This window comes from Hoplias malabaricus, chromosome 17 (assembly GCF_029633855.1).
Source record: "Hoplias malabaricus isolate fHopMal1 chromosome 17, fHopMal1.hap1, whole genome shotgun sequence".
NCBI classification, from domain to species: domain Eukaryota; kingdom Metazoa; phylum Chordata; class Actinopteri; order Characiformes; family Erythrinidae; genus Hoplias; species Hoplias malabaricus.
Window position 1 is genome coordinate 6,285,714 of NC_089816.1, and position 21,179 is coordinate 6,306,892.

Below are 21,179 nucleotides of genomic sequence, written 5' to 3' on the forward strand. Positions count from 1 at the left end.
TGACCAATCCCACTCTTCCCGGGAACATGAAAAAGTGATATTCCCCCAGGACCCACAGAGACTGATATTGAGGGTGTTTCTGCTCCGTCGGCCAGCAGAGTTGGCATGGGGGCAATTCAGCGAATATGGTTACCTCGATTTTTTTTTCTATCAGAGACTGCTATTCCATTGTGCTACCCAGGGCACAGGGAAAATACTGACCTTCACTTACTTCTGACAGATGCCTGCAACACACTCATACCCTGCTTTACTGTCTGGGAAGTAATTTGACAGATTTTTTTCTGGAGCTCTTTGATTCTTGGGTCAGTGCCTAGCTGCTCAGTCACATACAGGCCTGTCAAATCCCATCAAAGGTTTTCTGTGTGATTGACTGCTCTGTACCTTTGGCACTGTGTGCAGCTTAATGTTGGCAAGAACTAAAATGGTGTTTAGCTACCTGCCAGATTGAAGGAAAAAAAAAAAGTTTCTCTAAAGTAATCTCTTTAGCTTTCGTTCTGAGGTGTTTAAACCATTGTTCTGATACCTGAATTCCAATGAGAGAAGTAACAAGGGAGGAGAAAGGCGAGAAAAGAGAGAGAGAGCGAGAGAGAGCAAGAGCAAATGAGAAATTGAGGGGAAAAAAAAACTTACCAAAAGAAGAGAAAAAGAGAGAGAAAGAGAAAGAGAGAAAAAGAAAGAGGGAGAGAGAGAGAGAGGAGCAAATGAGAAATTGAGGGGGAGAAAAACCTTACCAAAAAGAGAGAGAGAGAGAGAGAGAGAGAGAAGCAAATGAGAAATTGAGGGGGAGAAAAACCTTACCAGAGAGAGAGAGAGAGAGAGAGAGAGAGAGAGAAGCAAATGAGAAATTGAGGGGGAAAAAAAAAACTTACCAAAAGAAGAGAGAGAAAAGCAAATGAGAGGAAAAAAACTTACCAAAAGAAGAGAGAGAGAGAGAGAAAGAGAATGAAGTAGAGAAAGTGGTGCCATAAAAAATGAGGCATAGTCATAGTAACCACTAAGAATACAGCAGAGGGTGTAAAACAAACCCATTTTTTATTACCAAAGACAGACAGTGTGTAAATTCAAGTTTTCCACAAGCAAATGGTCTGTACATATTGCGGAGGGGGGGGTGTTGTTGACAGCGATGCAGTATAAATAAACGACAGGCAGATCCTCTGTGATTTTTGGTTATTTCTTCTTCCCTGCGGGCGCCTCGGCGGTGGCTGCGGCTTCTTCCTTCAGCTTCTCCTCTCGCTGTCGGAGAAACTCCCCGTACTCTTCTGGTGACAAGCTGACAGAGAGATGACAAGAGAGGAGTGAGGAAGAAAGGAAACGGCGAGGCGCCGAGAACAGAGGAATGGTATGGAGGAAGTAGATGGAGAAAGAGACAGACAGAGATACATCAGCATTACATTAGAATTTCAGAATTCTTCACGCTTTGTTGGAATGCAGGGCGAGCGTGGCTCTTTCATGCGTGTATGATGAGTCAGTTTGCTCGAGCTTTAGTGACAAGGTTCATTCGGCAAAGAGGAACAATCACTTTTGAGAAGAATCGGGGGTCTCCAATCACTAATGTAATGAGGGTCCTGTTTTCATAGCCCCTCTAAACGCTGATAAATCACGCTGCCATAATGACGTTTGAAATTTATCTGCACCTTGACAGTTGTAAGTATGCAAGTCAACAGGCAAGGGCTTTGCCACAAGCGAAAAAGGAAGGCTTGCATAAAAAAGCCATTAAACCAGCTCCTGTGGAGATGTTTCATCTTTATTAATCTATTGATTTTGCAAAGCATCAAAATTATGATCATATTTTAAATGTAAATTCCATGACAAGCTGAACTTGCTCTGATTAGCTGCACGTGAGGGAACTGGAGAAAACTCTTAATGAAGTGGAACACATTAAAGGAACACTAAGTAACATTTTACAGATTTATTTATTTGGATGTTTTTATTTATTTGTATTTCATTTCTGCTCCTGGTTTAATGCGTATTTACAGAACTGTACCGACATCAATAGGGAAGGAGGATGGAGGGGGGGGTGGTTTCCTACCCTTCCTCAGAATTCTGAAAGTCTTGATATAGCATCCTAAAATAATCTCTAATACTCTAAAATGTCAATGTACTATGTCAAAATAAATGACTTATTTTTATGCAATGATGACATACCACATTTATTCAAATGTATTAATTTCATCCTTTCATTCATTCATTATCTGTAAGCGCTTATACAGTTCAGGGTCGCGGTGGGTCCAGAGCCTACCTGGAATCATTGGGCGCAAGGCGGGAATACACCCTGGAGGAGGCACCAGTCCTTCACAGGGCGACACACACTCGCACACATTCACTCACACCTACGAACACTTTTGAGTCGCCAATCCACCTATCAACGTGTGTTTTTGGACTGTGGGAGGAAACCGGAGCACCCGGAGGAAACCCACGCAGACACAGAGAGAACACACCAACTCCTCACAGACAGTCACCTGGAGGAAATCCACGCAGACACAGAGAGAACACACCACACTCCTCACAGACAGTCACCCGGAGGAAACCCACGCAGACACAGGGAGAACACACCACACTTCTCACAGACAGTCACCCGGAGGAAACCCACGCAGACACAGGGAGAACACACCACACTTCTCACAGACAGTCACCCGGAGGAAACCCACACAGACACAGGGAGAACACACCACACTTCTCACAGACAGTCACCCGGAGGAAACCCACGCAGACACAGGGAGAACACACCACACTCCTCACAGACAGTCACCCGGAGGAAACCCACGCAGACACAGGGAGAACACACCACACTCCTCACAGACAGTCACCCGGAGGAAACCCACGCAGACACAGGGAGAACACACCAACTCCTCACAGACAGTCACCCGGAGGAAACCCACGCAGACACAGAGAGAACACACCACACTCCTCACAGACAGTCACCCGGAGCGGGAATCGAACCTACAACCTCCAGGCCCCTGGAGCTGTGTGACTGCGACACCATCTGCTGCGCCACCGTGCTGCCCACAAAGCTGCCAAAACCCAGATAAACTTATGTTCTATTTAAACTCCATCTGAATTCTGTTGGTCCTGTGTGTATTGCATCTAATTTATTGTTATTGTGTTTGCACTATATTTTCTCGAATGCCCTGTACGAAGTGTATCTAATATCCTTTGCAGTCCCCTCTGAATTCCATGGTCTGCTCTTTGACAATGTGTGAGAAGCAGTGCTGTGTTTTCTCACTCGTTGACGATTCTGATGCCGAGGGACCTGGCCGAGCCGATGATGGTCTTGACCACGGTCTGCACGGAGGCATCCTGCAGTTTGAAGCATTCGTCCTGGGCTTTGACCCGTGCTATCTCATACACGGCTCTCACGGATACCATCCCGGCTGTCTCATGGCCTGATGAGTACAACACAGAGTCAGTCACACGCGCGCACGCACACACACAGCTGGTTACAGAGCGAGAGATAGAGTCAGAGATGGGCAAAGTGAGAAGATGAGAGCAACAGTGAGAATGTGTGGTGGTGCAAGAGAGAGCACAAAGGAGAGCGGGGGCTGGGGGGCTGTAGCAGAGGAGAAAAATAAACTTAACAGAAGAGAAGAGGAAAGGAGGGAAAGAGTGGGTGTTAAAGAGGGAATAATTGAAGGGGATTGGAATGTAGGAAAATGAGGCAAGGATTTTTAAAACTCTTTCCTGCATGCAGCACCTTTTTCTGCTGCTTTTCTTTTAATAATTTCACTGCTTTCTCTTCTAGCAAGGCTCACTATAAATATATCATCAATCAAAGAAAGAAAAATCACTCTGAACCCAAACACCCTGTGGGGAAAGCCTGTCCATTACTGAAACATAAGCCAGGACTGAGGCGTACAAATGGGTTGTAGAGAGCTGGGAGAAGACTGAGACGATGTATGACTACAGCTGTGGTTCTAATATGGCTGGCTTACCAGTTTTCCCTGCTCCCTTCTCAATGCCTGCAGCCTGCTTCAAAAAGTAAGACACAGTAGGCAACCCGATCTTCAAGTCGTATGTCCTGTCCGGCTGGAGGGAGGAAAAGAGAGAGAGGAAGGCTCAGTACAGATCATTTTTAAACAGCAGAAAGACAGAAATGGAATGAAGGCAGGGAATAAGCAGTGATGAAGATTAACAGTTTGAAAACATAGCTGTTGGAATGCACCAGAAATGACTGTGTGAGGACCTTTTGTAGTGGGCAACACTGTTGCCATCGACACAGAAGACAAGGCTTTAACCCCTAAAGCTAACACCATCATCCAGAACCTCTCACAGCCAACACTTAACAGAGTTGCTCCTTTGTTTTAAGCAGTGGACAATGTTTAGCTACTGAAATATCTTAAAAAGTTAAAGAAACACCAAGTAAGATTAGTTTGTTAATTGTTTTTGCTCCTGGAGCTCCCCCTGGTGAAATTCAGCCCTGTACTGCAATCGCTGGGGAGGGGGAGGTGGTTTCCTACCCCTCTCCAAATGTTACATAGTGCAGTTTCTGCAGTGCTGAGTCCAGAGTAGCAGTGACAGAGGCTCTATTTGAAGCTGCAATCCTAAGGTAAATATATTATGTAGTGTCCCTTTAAATCATGATTTTATTGGAAAAGGATTCAATGAAGGCCGTCTTCAAAGAGGGTTTGTGGCTCAGTACAATGTTCCAGAAGAACATTTCTCAGTGCAAGGCTACAAAGACTTTTAGGTCTTTTACCATCTACATCCATAATATTGTGAAAATCCAGAGAAATCCCAGTACACTTTGGGCAAGGCAGAAAACCACTCCTGAATGCACGGTACCCATTAGCCCTCACCACACGAGAAACCATAATTCTACTGTGATAAATATAGTCACATAGGCTTAGGAGCACTTCAGAAAAACTGTGTCCATTGCTGACACAGACATTCAACTGTATAATCTCCATATACAAACAGCTACAAAGAGAAAGGGAAGCTCTGGAGACACAGCACCAATACAAAGAGCACTGATTCATAGGCTGGGTCATCACAACAATCCACACCACATCCAATAAAGGTAAGTGGGCAAGACTGATTTTATAGCATTTATATTCTATAACAGTAGTGCAGTGCTCCATATTATTTATACATAAAATACTGTGCATGTTTACAGTTTTTTGAGATCATCACCCGACTCTAAAACCAGCCCATGCCTATCTTCATGTACACAGACAGCTATTAGTGACACTCCTGCTTCTGCAGGGAGATGAGCCAGCATCCTATCACCTCCAACTGCATCTGTGAAGCCTGCAAGAATCTAATTGCCATCTACAGCCTCTGACAGCCTTTCATAGACTGTGTCCAGTGAAGCTAGTACACACACACACACACACACACACACACCCGCCCTGCTGCAACTGAAGCTTTAAGGCACGGATTAGGCGTCACAGAGAGGATCAAAGACAATGAGCACACAGCAGACAGCTTAATGGGGCCACTGGGACTTCACAGGGAGCCGGACACAGCGAGACAACGCAGCCAAAATCGACTGCAGCCATCCAGCTAAACCCTAAAGCTAGCACCATCAACCAGAAACTCTCACACCCACCAGGCTGGCCAGCACTTAACTGAGACCAGCCAGGCTAATCTCTCACTCCTGCACGTCCCTCGTCAGCACGGCTGTGAAAAAGACAGACGCTTTCGGGCCTGCTTTGCATTTAGGCTGTTAATCATTATGGGTATTTCCTCCTTTGTTTTAAGTGGCAGAATATTTTTGCATAAGCCTTTCACATCTGGGTGAAAATCATTCAAAAGACACAAGCGAGGTGAAAAGACTGAAGCCAAATTAATGAATTTCCTCAGGATCAGAAGTGATGTTCACTAAATGACCAAAGTAAGACAGTTCTTTTAATTAATGACTTTAAGGTGACCTCGTTGCTGGCTCTGATGTGTACACACAGTTTGTATAATCTCCTTAGAAAATCATCGGAAAGCTATGAAGCAGTCTATGGAAGATTTTCCACTACACGGTACATACTCTGCTCGCTCTTTGGTATCTGTTTTCTTTTTCCTCTACAACAGCTCCCCTCCTGAAATGCAGTTGGCGATGTCGCAAAACAGTCTCCAACAGAAACCACAGGCTTTGGAAAGCACAACTGCAGCAGTAAAGTTAAATGTTATTTAGACATCACATATTCATCGTGTTGTTTTTGTTCTTTGGGACTGAACCCAGCTTAACCTCGCATCAGTGCAGACAGATCAGTGTAGTTTTTTCATTCTTTGTTGCACCACAGAGCTCTCGCTGGATTTTTTTGTCCACCACCAATCAAAAGAATGTTTGAACCTCAAAAAAAGTCCACAGCATCATTTTATGAGCTGCTGTGTTGAGTCGCCAAAAAACAACAAACAATAACAACAATAAAAACAAAACGTGATGCCCGCTCTGGCTTTGAGCTTTGACAAAAGTTTGTGCTGGATGTCTGCATTTCCCATGATTGACAGGCCTTTTCCACCCCCCCCCAGTCAGCACAATGCAAGGTTTACACATCACAGTTTAGTCCCTACTCACTTAAAAATCACCCATTTCCAGGTACTGGATTTGTCTAATGGAAACGTTGGTACCATGTATGATGGTTCCAACGCCAAACATCAGGTAGAAGAGCATAAAAGCTCCTGCATTGTCAGGTTGAGGAGGGGTGTATGAAGTAGATTAGAATCCTCCAACACCAGGACATGACCTCTAAAGTTTATGACTGCAATCAAATCAACAATGTTCCAATATTTAATTGAATTTAAAACCTTCTCAGAAGAGCAGAGGGTGTTACTGCACCAAAGAGGGACCACTTCTAAATACCCTTAACTCAGAAGAGTTACTACCCAAGCAGGGCTCTGCAATCCATTATGTTTTTCAAAGCAGCAGCACTATACAAAGCTGTGAAAAAGTATTTGCCGCCTCTGATTTTCCACGTATCACATTTAATCACGGCACACAAACAATTTGTTGTGCTCTTTTTAATTGGGCAACTGTTGCAAACAGATTGGAATAATTAGCGAATATTAACCCCATCAACTCAATAAAGGTGGACAGCTGAAGTGTTTTGGTAAACAATCAAATATGCTTTAGACACAAGAGCAACGGTCAGAGTGAGGGATGTAGTGACATAAAATTTGAGTAACTGTGGGCCCCTAAGAACAGAGGGGCAGTTTGTAGAACATTGCTTCTGGAAGCATGACCCAGAGACATTTCCTCAGACCTCAGCAAAATATTGTTCCGTACTATCAGTCCGGACAGAGGTACAAAGTCATTCCCCAGCCTCCGGAGCTGCACTCAACCATGGTCAGAGCCACACTCCTCAAATGAAAGGAATCTGGTCCAGCAGTGAATCTTATTAGGACCGATGGTTCTGCCAAAGCCTCTCCAGCGGCAAGGTGTGAAATCACCTATGCAGTGTTTAAAAAAAGAAACTACAGGAGGTCCGAGTGCTCCACTGGCCTCTCTTGCCTCGATTGAAGTTAGTATTCACGGGTGCAACATCAGAAAGACCAAGGGTCAAAATGGAATCCATGGCTTGTTTATCCAGATGCATGCTTCATGTTTGTTGGAAGTGAAGTGTGAGAAGGATGGAGTCTGAAAGATGGAAAAAGCTGTATGCCCTGGAAATTAGTCCATTAAGACAGGGGCAGATTTCCAAATCAGTATTAAGTCTAAACTAACATAAATCTGTGGAAAATCAGCAAGAAGACTGGAATTTGATCTACGGCTCTGATTTTTAATGTTGACTGACAAATTATATTATTATCAAGTTTTTTTTGACCTTCCAAATTATTATTATTAAATTACTACAGCATTATATACATCATTAGAACGTCACTGTGTGCATTTTAGTCTACTACACTGGAACACAGCAGCTGTCCTTTACAATGCGTAAAAACCTCATGATGAATGGACCAATAGAAATGCTTCACAATTACTTGTAATAAAATAGTTTTTTTATTATTATGTTTTCACACTGACTTCCACTGAAATATAAGAAGGTTTTTTCCTTCTCCTGTAAAGTTACTATTTTTGGAGATACATATGTTTCTTTGGACAGCAATGGTGTACACACACATACACATTCTCTATATATCTCTCTCACACACACGCACACACACACACTTTAACCATTTATCTTCAGTGACTGCTTCCCACCCAATGTCCTGCAATGGACTGGCCCCCTGTCCACTGTATATTTCTGTCTTGTGCCCAATGATTCTGGGTAGGATCCAGACCCACTGGGAGTGCAACAGCTTGTATAATCCCCAGAAAACAAAAACAAAGAACCAAAACAACAACAACAACAACAAACCCTGTCAGAACATAGCACTCTGAAAGAGATGAACACAAGGTCCTTAAGCCCAATGCCAAACACTGACTACAGGGTTATAAAACACCCTTGCTCTGGGCTGTGGAGCAAAGGAACTGCAATCTCTAGAGAGGTTCCATTTATACAGACCTTTACAGCACACACTCACCTAAAATCAAAAATGAGAAATTAATTTCAACCATACTGTGTCTTTTTAAAGAGAGCATTTGTTTTAAGAGGAATGTGTGAGTGTGTGTCGCCCTGTGTAGACTGGCGCCCCCTCCAGGGTGTATTCCTGTCTTACGCCCAATGATTCCAGGTAGGCTCTGGACCCACCGCGACCCTGAACTGGATAAGGGTTACAGATAATGAATGAATGAATGTCTTTTAAGAGGACTATCTGCAAATAAGTCTAATGTCACTGTACCCAGTGTCAAGTGTGGGCAAGAGGAATATAAACCCCAAGCACAGCCGTGGAGCAGTGGAACTGAATTCCCCGAAGTGATGGACGTCCACATACTTCCTCTGGGATGAGTGGAAGTTAGGGCTGGACAATAATTCAATAACAATATATAATCGCAATAAAAAATGTTTTAGTAACAATGACATGATTTTTATAGTCATTTTCAATATTTCAGTATATATATTATTTACAGCATCATTACAGGGCGCTGCCATCAGTTCACTCAGTCCAGCTCTTGTGGGAGTGATTTTTGTGGTCCTGAAATAGTCATTCACTAACGTTTATAACGGTGACACGGTGGCGCAGCAGGTAGCGTTGCAGTCACACAGCTCCAGGGTCCTAAAGATTACGGGTTCAATCCCGCTCCAGGTGACTCTCTGTGAGGAGTTTGGTGCATTCTCTGTGTCCGCGTGGGTTTCCCAAAAAAATCCCATGTTGGTAGGTGGATTGGCAAATCAAAAGTGTCCATAGGTTTGAGTGTGAGAGAGAATGTGTGAGTGTATGTTGCCCTGTGAAGGTGTGGCACTATGAACCTTAATATAATAAAATTGAGGAGGTTTCTATATAAATATGAGTCCTGACACATGACCCATACTAAGAACACAAGTGATAAAATATTTCACAAGTGGAGATATGTCTATTTACATAAATGACAAAAACAGGGCAGCGTAATTACTATTGTACGAATGTAGTGAATGCAGTAGGGTGGTGCTGGGCGAAATGAGCGCAAATCAATATCACAATTAATTGTACGGTTTTACCACAATTACGATTAATGAACGATTATTTTGTTTTTGTGTTTCTGACCCTCATATTGATGAGGTTTGTGCTGTAAACATGCTCCAGTATGAAATATTCATTCATTCATTCATTCATTATGTAACCGCTTATCCAATTCAGGGTCGTGGTGGGTCCAGAGCCTACCTGGAATCATTGGGCGCAAGCCGGGAATACACCCTGGAGGGGGCGCCAGTCCTTCACAGGGCAACACAGACACATTCACTCACACACTCACACCTACGGACACATTTGAGTCACCAATCCACCTACCTATGTGTGTTTTTGGACTGTGGGAGGAAACCGGAGCACCCGGAGGAAACCCACGCAGACACAGGGAGAACACACCAACTCCTCACAGACAGTCACCCGGAACTCCAGGTCCCTGGAGCTGTGTCTGCGTGGGTTGCTGGGAGCTTGTTCCTCTCTTGTTTTCTTGAGTTTATATTCGGTGTGTGATTGTGCTTTGTAAATGCTGAGGAAAAAATAGTTTCAGCGATCATTGACTTCTTTTTGTTCAGTGTCGTCTTAATTATAGTCAAAACACAGCACGTCCAAACCACAGATGCTGTGTTTTTCTTTGGTACGAGCTGCTGAAGACACTCGGTCGGCTTTGGCCTTTAGGTTGAATGTGGCAGATAGGGGCAGAAACACGTGACTAGAACAATAAAGTAATCGATATACACAAGAGTACGTCAATTAGAAGTTCTAAACGTCGATTTCGATTAGTTTTCGGATTAATTGCCCAGCCCTAGTTCAGAGCAAGTGAAGTAAATATATTATTAGTATCATTCGGTCAGATAAGAAAGCAGTGCCAATGAGTGCATCGTAATGGTATAAATGACAGTATGGACTGGATATGTAATATATGGTGTGTATCAGCACAGTTCAGACAGCAGGAGATCAACTGTGCAGTAAGGAGACTTGTTGTAAAGCCTTATTGCTATGGGAAGAAAAGACTTGAGCTGTGAGCGCAGCTGTATCAATTTTCCACTGAACATACTTCTCTGTCCACTGTAGTGTGCAGTGCATGTGAAGTATTGTCCATAATGGCCAACAGCTTATTAAGAGGCTTACTATGTGGCTGAATACTACCAAAACCTCACAACAATGCTCCAATATCTAGTGTAAAGCCTAGCCAGAAGAGAAGAGGCTTTTTGTGCAGCAAAAGGGGACACGCATCTATCCTGGAAATTAAATACACAAAAGTGTGGTTCCTGAACTATTCTGTATTTTATTACTATTATTTCTATATTACTGACAATATCCATATATACTTTATATATTTACAGTGTTAAAGCAGTCATAACTAATTTAAAGTCAAGCACAGTCAATTCACTGGCACCGGAATATCTGAAATAATTCAAGCAATGCAAACAAAAGTCAGTGTTTTATGGGTTGAAAAGATAAGCTGGAAATATAGAATATTTTATAGCACTGTTTTAAGAAAAGGATAATAAGGTCATATATTTTGCCCATAAATATGCATCATAACTGCACGCCCTCATTAGAAAATACTGCAAATATTTAAACATGACGACCACATTCAGAACAGAAGGAATCACCTTTAATAATAGGCATAACCTTTAATCGACAGCCTAGTAATAAGAAGAAATTGAAGGCAATGAATTGATCCTTGGAGAGAGTGGAAGAGAGCTGTTCCAGAATGTCTTTTTTTTTTCCACAGACTTTACAGTAAAATTAGCTGCAGGTTCTAGAAATCACAACCAGGGCGGGTACCTTTAAGAGCAGGCTAAGGCATCTGAAACATAGCGTCAGAAAAGTGATTGTTCTCACTCTGTGCCTTTGAAAATATCTCGCTGCTAGGTCAGGGACCACTGCTGCCGTACCTTGAACACCACAGAGACAACACAACTTGACATTCTCTGCCTCCAGGCTTTCACAACTGGCATCACTGACAGGAAAACTCAAGGGGATTAAATCGAAAGTTGACAGTATTGCTGAAAATGTTGAACTCTAGCCTTCCAAACTTAAAATTGCATCAAAACACAACCAAGAATATGTTCTTATTCAAGACTTCTAAAAAAAAATCCTACAGTGGTCTTTGGGTCTTTTTGGTTAATATGTTTGTAGGTTGAAATTGGTGGCTCTACCATTGAGAAAATGTGAAGTTTTGTTTAATCTTGATTAGTGATCGACCGATATATCGGCCGGCAGACTAATCAGCGATTTTTGACATTTTTTTTATATAATCAGCATCGGCCGATAAATTAGCGCAAGAGGCCGATATTTACACAAAACGCACACAGGCAATGCTCTGGGCAGCTCCGTCATTCTGGCTGTTAGAGCGCCCCTTGTGTTCATTTTGCCATCTTACAGGCAGACACCATTAAGCACAAGGTACAAGCCTCCAACCTGTAGCTTCATGCCTCCCATCAGAGAAAACGGCACTCGTTATATCCGTCAGTATATCTCAAGTACTACAGGTCCAAAGTTGACAGTTAATGTACCAAATTAAAGCTTAAAGTCACTGATTTTCATTGATTTAATCATTTTATATATAAACCCACTCAATAAATAAGTATTTTTGCTGTTATTGGAAATTATGAAAAAAATTTTAATGACAGTAAAGATTTTCTGATTTGTTACGGTGCCATATTTGAGTAATGTGTACATATCAAACACCAATCGAACGGTCAGACTCTCAGGATCACGAGGATATACACTAAAATGTAGGACTAAGGAATTAAAGCCGAAATAATAAGATATTCCAAATTTCAGGTTTCTTCTTCATCGATGACAAAACCGCAGCTTCTTGAAGCCTGAGGAGTCCACAAGTGGCTCACACACAAAGTTAGCACTTACTTAAGATAGTCCCCTTCAAAACGAAACTACATCTGAGTCTCTCCGTCAAACTGTTTGTGAGTAATCCTCATGTTTGTGTCAAGAGTACTGGCTGAAAAAAAATAGTACACATTTTCAAAAAAAAAAATAATTAAAATATGATCCTCGTGGACCCATGTCACACCTACTGCCGCGTAGCTTGGGCTCTCAGCTGTCCAACGACATGTCAATCAAATCTGTAGACCAATCAGGGGCAGAGTTATGGCGATGCGCACCCAAGGAGGAGGGACAAACACGCAGCAGAGCGCATATGTTTTCAGCGCCTAACAGACCCAGACACCACGAGAGAGACTCAAACGGTTCTGTTTGACAGCCACAAGCTCCACAAACAATAATCAAGTCAATGAACATGTTTTAAAGCTTAGATTTCTTTTACTAGTTACATTTCCCCCACTGAGGACATTTAAATGCAGCAGGGGTGTGGAGGTTGCCTCGCTCTACAGCCAATCAGAGTGCAGCTCTCGCCTTTTAACACGTCAGTCATTTAAAGGAACACTGTACTCAGTGAGAAAGAAGTGTAAATATCAGAAATAAACTGAGTACATCAGAATAAAACACACCATAACTAAGGGTTTTCACTGTTTGGTGAGGGGTAAATGGCCACTTGATGACGGACAGGAGACTAGTTTCTCATAGAAAGTAAAGAAAAACACTAAGATGTTGACATTAGGTCTAGACAAGATCTATACACTGTATTTATGCAGTAAAAGTAATCATTTTCCTTGTGGAGAGCTTGGGGTCTAAAGAGACACTTGGAGAGGCCATCTGTCCACTGTCTGGAGGTATAAACTCCAAATTTTACCTGATGAAAATAGACCCCTGGAAACACAATTTTAAAAAGAAAAAAGTAATGGGACTCATGAACTCTTCGGTTTATAGTCACTAACATTTTTTTTTCAAAAATAAGACAAGCGCCTACATTTTTGTGTGGTTTTCATAAACTTTTGACCACTTCATATATATTTCAGGACTCTAAATGGTTTCTTTTACAAATTTGAAGGGTTTTCTGTAAAAATAAATCATGAAAATGTCACTGCCTGAGGAATGGGAATATCGGCTTTACATATCAGCCATCGGCCACTACTGCTGTCTAAACATCAGCATCGGCGATCAAAAAACCCATATCGGTCCATCGCTAATCTTGCTTTTACGAGGAGGTTTCCCTCTGTAGTTGATTCAAAGGGGATATAAGGTTGCAGTGCATGAGTTTCCACTGAAAAATACTCTGGCAGGGTGCTTAACCCAAGCAATGAAACATAAATGAAATGGAACTGGGACCTGAAGTCGGAATCTGCACTGTACATAGCCACTGAGGACCTTTAAATTTGTCATCAGCGACCCCTATATAATGAAAAGACATTCTTCACAAATTCTATAATGGGCCTTTCAACCTAGTGCTCCGCCACTGATTCTTGCAAGCGGCACTAACATCTTCGGATCAATCTTTATTTAAAAGATTGAGACAGGCTACCCCTTGTCTTGCGTTTCATTTCACCTGGTGGGTGAAAAATAAGCAGGAGGAACGAAGAGGAGACGACAGAGAAAGAGAGAGGAAGAAATTAAAGGCGTCAGGTAAAACTCTCCTAATGCACCCAAGAGACAAATACTTCAGCTGATTCCATTACTTTACAAAGCACTGAGCCGAGTATATTACGAGTAATAACTCAAAAGAGCTGAAATAATAACAGTGTCTTTGGCAAATACATTATAATAAACAAGAGCAGGCAAGTTGAGGTCAGGAAATCCCGAGTGTGCTGCACCACTCCGGCCGCTGACTTCAAAGCCGTGGTCAGCTCAGAGACTCTCTGCACACCAGTCAATTCCATTATATTCAAAGTGTCCATCTGAAAATAATAACTGCGCCAGGCCTGATCCAGGCTTTAATACTGTATACCGCATCAGTGCCTCCTGCTTATCACTGTTAGAGTACAATAGTACATAAGCACCTCAAAGGAGTCATAAAAACTGCATAAACGTAGATTGGCCCAGCATAGATAGATCAATAGTGATAATCTGCCACAATACCGCAGTCACTTGGACACAGCGGACATGAGGTACTGTCCTGTGGAAAAACAAACACGGTAAATTAATCATCATATTACCTTAACGTTGATCTTGATGGGAAGAGGGATGCCTTCTTTGAGGTCTTTGGTCTTCTCGTTAAAGTCTTTACAGAACATGCCAATTGGGATGCCTCGCTGGAACAACCAATAGACAGGAGAAAAGACAGAGGGTTATGGGTATTTTTTTAAATATATAATTATACAATCAATAAATGAAAATATATTTAAATAAATATATTTAAAAATAAATAAATAAATAAATAAAGGGAAAGAGAAATCTGGATCACTACACATTTCTCTGACCGCCACTCACGGTGGTATTCTTTTGCTGAATACCGAAGACCATTTATAGAAAGCCTGCATGGTGAGTGTCAATCACTCAATAACTCATTGGTCCACTGTGAGTGCCTGTGCATGCTTGGCTGCCTGTGCTAGCATGAGAGTAAGGGACTAGAGGAGAACTCATTTAGCCAAGGCTCTGTGTGTGTGTGTGTGTGTTTGTTTGTTCATGCCTCTGCGTGCTTGTGTGGGTGGTGAGAATATGGCAGTCATCATGCCTGTGAGACCGGTGATAAATGAGCTCGCCATACTTTGTTCGTGCCAGTCGAGCCAGAGAGACACAGCAAGCTAAATGTGCAGCTGACATTAAGTCAACAGTGGATGGCACATCTCCTGCGTTCCTTCAACACAAGCCACATGCCTTCTCTCAGTGCCTTCAACTCACAGGCAGCTACTAATCAGTAATCTAATTACAGCAGGGAGAGCTACACTGACCTTTAGCTAGCAACCCTTCCTGAAGGCGTCGTGTCAACCGAGACCCGCTTTTCATTCAGCCGCTGTGAAGGGGATTTGCCTTAAAGCTAAGGTTATGAATTTCTGTCCCAAATCGCTTATCATGACTATGGCAAGCTGTCACTTGCCCCAGACACTCCATTTAGTGGCTGGGTCAGTAATTTGACGCAAAAATCCCCACACAAGACATTTCCTTGAGGGCCAGTCTTCCAGGCCCGGACCCAGATTAAGCCTAAGCCTAGCTTCCACTTCCAGGCAATGCAATATCATCTGGATTTATGAAGCTGCTGCTATAAAATAAAGGATGCTTGTCATTTTTGCAGCACGTCACAGGCACAAAGGGCTTATTCAAGAAATGCCGCATGCTAGATAGCTATGAAGAATGAATCCAACTTATCTTTTAAGAACAGTCTGAAATTCAATTTCTTTATAACGTAATGATTTTTTAACTAGAAAACAAACTGACAAAACATAGTGCTTTCCTACATCCAAAATAGAGGGTATTTGAAGGATGAATGCTTCAGTCACTGATTGCAGTGTATTCAGTCTGTTTCAGACCCTTCTAAAAGCTAAGCTTTGATTACACAAAGAACTGAAAATGATCACATTTCTGCAGTGTCCTTCGGGATCAATAAAGTGTTATGTTTCCCTACACCACGTGGGTTTTGCACTAACACTAACCCTAACCCTTTATACAATGAAAATGCTTTTCTAGTGTTTACAGAAAATTTCATAAGTATCTCAGTTTTTAAAAAGGCAAACTCTACATTTAATAATGTACACAGGAGATATATAAAAAAACAACAACTTATCAACATTAAACCAAAACCCAAAATATTATACTCTGTATCACAAGGCATTTAAAGTGACCTTCTCAAATGAATGAAGCTCTGCTGTGCTGCAAACTCAGATCTTTTACCTGGTCTAAAATCCTTAGCTAAACGCTACAGAGTTTTTTAGTTAGTAAGAAATTCTGACATTCCTGCTCAAGAACTCACTAAATAATTATTATTACTGAAATAAGTGCTGGAAGATTTGGGGGAAACATTATTTTCTGTCAGTTAAGTTATGGTCCCGGTCTGTTTTTACAGCAAGGTCTGGCTTTAATAGTGTTTCGCTAAATGTAGAGTGCCAGGTTGTCATTTAGACTTATTATTTTTTTTTGCCTCTAATTGTTCTAACAACAATTAAACTGTAGCTTCGGTTATTTGAAATTTGCACTCTTTTAAACAGTAATTTTGATATAAAACCCATGACTCTTGCAGCATTAATTACATTTATTAGTGGTTTTCCTTTTCCAATATATATATATACAGAGAGAGAGAGAGAGCAAACCATTCAATGGTATTTACTTATATGACCTGTTATTCTGTTAAATGTTAAGTGCATTTGAATTTTTTATGTCTTTAATGATTTATTTTTGATTAAGCTTTAAAGGCTACGTTCATTACTGTAATCAAGTCTGCTAGGATTTTCTCTTTGCTCATGACGGAAGACCTCCAAACATTGAAAATTATGAAAAATGTTGAATGAATGAATGAATGAATGAATGAACATAAACTACAAAATTAAACAACTCGAGTTAAGGCTGGGTAATACTTCTGCGTCAAATCAAAGGGTTGCCTACGGTGTAGCCTGCGCTAGCCTCCTTTATAGGTTCGTGTGTCTGCGACTCTCTCTAGTGTGTCGCTTTACAGTTTAAACCTCGGCGGCGGGAACATGAGGCTCCGCGGACCAATAACAGCTGCTGTGGACCGAGTCACGCAGTCACATTTCTGGTGAGGAGAGCTTCAGGCTACTGCATAGGTTCGACGTAGAACTGTGAATTGGGCTTTACAAATTAGTTTGAAACAATGAAGAGGAAAAAAAAAACAAAACCCTTTCAGACCATTTGAACTTGGCCACATACAAACAATAGTCATATTGCTCTTCAAACATATCACTGCACCTTAAAAGGCACTGAGCTTCTGAATATAAACAAACCAGAGAGAACTGCATTTCCCCACAACCGTAGACGTTCCCTTTAAACGGTTCTACTGGTCAGTGGCATACAGACTGTTGTACAAGTTTCTCTGCATGGTATAAGACATAATACAAGGGGTATATTTCAAATCACCTTCTTACTAAAAGTGTACTAATAATTAAATTAATTGCAAATCATGAAATATTATACAATTATATTTCCTAAGGGTACTCCAGCAGTGACAGGCGTTGGTACCTTTCTTTCTGAGAGTGTGGGAAGACCAAGCGTCTCCACAGATGTGTGGCTTCAGGTTTTCATTCCAGTGAAGTAGGATGAGTCCACTTCTGTTAAACCCATCAGCTGGTCTCCGTCTTCAAACAACTGATTATGTTTGAAGTGAGATGAGGTTTAGAATTAAAACCTGCAGCCACCGTGGCCCTTTGTGAATAAGATTGGTGACCCTTGGTTCAACTTATCAGGTAATTACGGAGCCCAGGGGTGCCAATTTTATCCACAAAGGGCCATCGTGGCTGCAAGCTTTAGATCCAACCATAGCAGTAGCACACATGATCAATTGTTTGAAGATGGAGACCACTAGATTAAACAAGCAGAGTGGGGAATGCTTGTGTTCAGTTCAGATGAAAACCTGCAGCCACACCGGCCTTTGAGGATAGGACTGCGACCCTTTACCAAGCTATTATTCACACATTCATACAAGGCTATCAAAGCAGAGACAATAGATTACATAACAATGCAGTCCCAGAACACTTCAGCCCTAGAGTTGTACACTGTTCGGCTGTGTGAAAATGTCCTTGTGAGCCTCTATTCTTGTGGAACACTCAGTACGGAAGCACAGACACTATAAGTGAAGTGAATGAATTTGATGACAGATATGATGGAAAGTCATTTGGTTCTAAAATGCTGAACACATCCTTCACAGGCGCAGTTAAAAACCTTCCCCATTAGAGGAGGTCACGGTGAACACGGCCGTGCAGACTATATTAAAACACCTAAGCAGAACTACAAGCAAGGCGAGATTAATTAGCGTCGTTTTATTTATTTCGTTTGAGGACATTTTTTTTTCCCACTTCTGTGATGACAGAGTTGTTGCTGTTTCCATGTCAACACTAAAGAAGCGCTAGTGGTCTGGAAGAGCCCAACACTTGAAGGCACAGGGACTGAATAATCATCCTCATAGCAGATGGCTTTACTGTTGGGCTGGCATGACGCATTAAAAAGAAAAAGGGGGAGAAAAAAAAAAAAGACATTTTGCACTAATGAAATGGGAAACAAAAGTCCCTGAATCCAGGGTCCCCATTGACTTGCTTATTAATAGCAATCTCATGTCAACCCGGCTGGCATCTAATATGGCCCTTACTCAGCTGAGTAAACAAGAAAGGGGGCTTCTTAATTAAATATGGTTTAAATATGGGTTAATATGAGTTAGTGGTGGGGAATGTCATCAAAGCAATCCCTCCGGCAAGGAGTTCTCTTTGCTGCCGCAATCCTCACTGCGTTACACTTGCGTTTTCACTACATTTCAGAGCAAAGCACGGTGATTGGAAGGGAGGTCTAACAAGGAGACACAGCGTGTGCTAGACAGCAGATAGCAGAATGATCCATAAGAGAGAGAGACAGTAGGACGCAGTGGGGGAGAGAGACTGGCAGCTGTAATGAGAGGCGATGGAAGTATACTGGGACTACAGGCACATAAGGCATTCAAAGAATGCCAAGCAATGCCAGCAACAATGGAAGAGCAGTAGCGGAAGGTAGCGTGCTTTGTCTCGCGGTTTCATTATCATAAGTGAGGCCATTATGAGACTGGAAAACTGTCTCCAAGTGAAAGAAGAGTCTTTTAAAGATGAGCGCTTTGGCACTCTATCCAATGCAAAGCTTTGGTTCAACGAGAATGCCGTGCATTTAATACAAGAGGCACGAGTGTTCACTTTGATGTGCTGGCCAATTTGACAGTCCAGCCTGCTAAAGCCTAGAGATTTAATCATCCTGAAGTCAAGCAGTCCAATTAAATCCTTTCTTTTCCCTACGGTGACTGATAAAAGAAGAGTACCGGGGAACAAAATGGTTGCTGTACATCACCTCGATGGGGGCAGTCGGCCTCCCCTGGACAAGATGACTTATTCAATACTTCAGAGGAGTATTGAACTTCTTTATCATGTTGATACTGCCATAATATAGCCTTTATGACAAGAGGTCTAAAAAAACAGGGGGTGTGGGGGTGCATAGGAATAACTATTCTCTGTACAAGTATAAGGCAGATTAAAAAAAACGTCATAAGAACGTCTGGTAGCCTAATGTTCCTCTCATTCCTATTAATTATGATCTCTATCTAAAAAAACAAGTAATAAATAATCCTTATCTGTCTTCTCAATTATACAATTTCTCATGCCTAAAAATGTAACTCATTTTCACCCACTTTTCCTCTTTGAAGTATGTCTGGAATAATAAGGCTTCATGGAGTGAAAACGGTTATAAAAGGGCAGTTAAAGAAGAGAGATAAACCAACAAGAGCTTTCTAAGTAATAAAATGGACTCTAAAATCAACAATCAGCTTTATGGGAAACCAATGAAGCGTCATGAAGACACAATTAATGTGCTCCGTCCTGCAACGGCAAAGGAAGACTGTTGCAGCTGAATTTTGAAGAAGTGGAAGTGTGTGGAGAGCCAAGAAATAAAGCAAAGCATTAATCTCTGACAAGATGAATCAATGTGCCGGCATCACTTTAAGAAAACAGAAAGCACTACTTCGCTACATTTTGGAGGTGGAAAATGATCCAAATCTGGGAACAAACGCCAGAACAAATGTCAGAAGCTTTCGCCTGGAAGCAGTGCTGGTGAAACTGAAGCATGGTTATATGTAATATATTACATAACACTGGGGTCACAACTATCCTGATCTTACTTTAGATTTATTTACTTATTTTAGAGTATATAGAAAAGAAAAAACATTAATTACAATCTATGTTTGCTGAGTGCTTCAGATTTAAGGCAGCTGTAATTTAAAAAAATTGGCCAGTGAGTGTAAATGATCATATTCTGCACAAGAGAATTGCAAGTTGGCATAAAAATTGCTTTTATGCTGCAGCCCATTTACATCACAACACCCTTGTTAAGATTCCTCCCTCACTTTGCTGTTAAATTTGTCGAGTGTTTGTCTATCCTGTAAGAACTCTGAGGAGGAACTTTGGGCTTACATTTATCAACAGGATTTGAAGAGTGGACAGTGCATACTTTAGGTTTGTTTATACAGAAATGCACTCTCCAAGCCAGCTGGCACCCTTCCGATCTTCGAGTCCTTCAGAGAGCCTACGTGTCTGACATAAGCCACGGGGCTGTATTCTCTATAGCTGTTTATTTACTTCCTAATGGAGTGTCTGTCTTGTGAAAACTCTGTAAAACTGAATTGAAATCTGAAAGAATGTTAATGAATGTGAACGTAACCGGGTTCAGTGCATTAACCGCAATAACTATGTGAGATCTTACTGGTCGCCCTCTCTCTTTTCTCCTCTCCCCATCTCTCATTCGCTTCACTAACATCTCCAGCCTTTCAGCTCCAGTAATTCTTTATAACGAGATGAAGCTTTCAGATGGAAAGGCACGTATGAGAGAATGGGCTGGAAATGTAATGGAGGTCAGTTGGGTGGATCCTATGTGTGTAAATGTGAGGTATGCAAGAAAAAGGCTCTGCATTTGAGGCATGTTTCCTATGAGGAGTGTAATGAGGATCAATACCAACACTGAGGAAGCCCATTTAACAAAAGTAGGTGAAAGGGTTTTGAGGACTAATGTGTGGACGGGGGCTAAGGGACCTGCATGAATAAAGCATGTGGACATGGGATTGTATGTTTGTTCCATTACTGAGATGGAAAAAGAGAGGGAGAGCAAAAGAACGAAGGAGCGAGAGAGCAAGAGAGAGTGCCAGAGATGAAAGGGCTCACGAGGTTTGATATCACTTG

At 41.8% G+C, this 21,179-nt stretch overlaps 1 protein-coding gene across 2 annotated transcripts in view; it reads right to left on the bottom strand.

The window, feature by feature from the left end:
* Positions 1-1,030: 1,030 nt before the first annotated feature.
* mrpl11 (mitochondrial ribosomal protein L11) overlaps positions 1,031-21,179 on the bottom strand; it is a 44,659-nt gene continuing 24,510 nt past the window's right edge. For both annotated transcript variants that reach the window (XM_066649177.1, XM_066649178.1), the window contains exons 3-6: positions 14,490-14,585; positions 3,930-4,023; positions 3,224-3,383; positions 1,031-1,270 (exon numbers count right to left, since the gene is read on the bottom strand). In XM_066649177.1, coding sequence (XP_066505274.1) covers positions 1,168-1,270; positions 3,224-3,383; positions 3,930-4,023; positions 14,490-14,585 — 453 coding nt within the window. In that variant the 3' untranslated portion in view covers positions 1,031-1,167. The remainder of the gene's footprint in view (positions 1,271-3,223; positions 3,384-3,929; positions 4,024-14,489; positions 14,586-21,179) is intronic.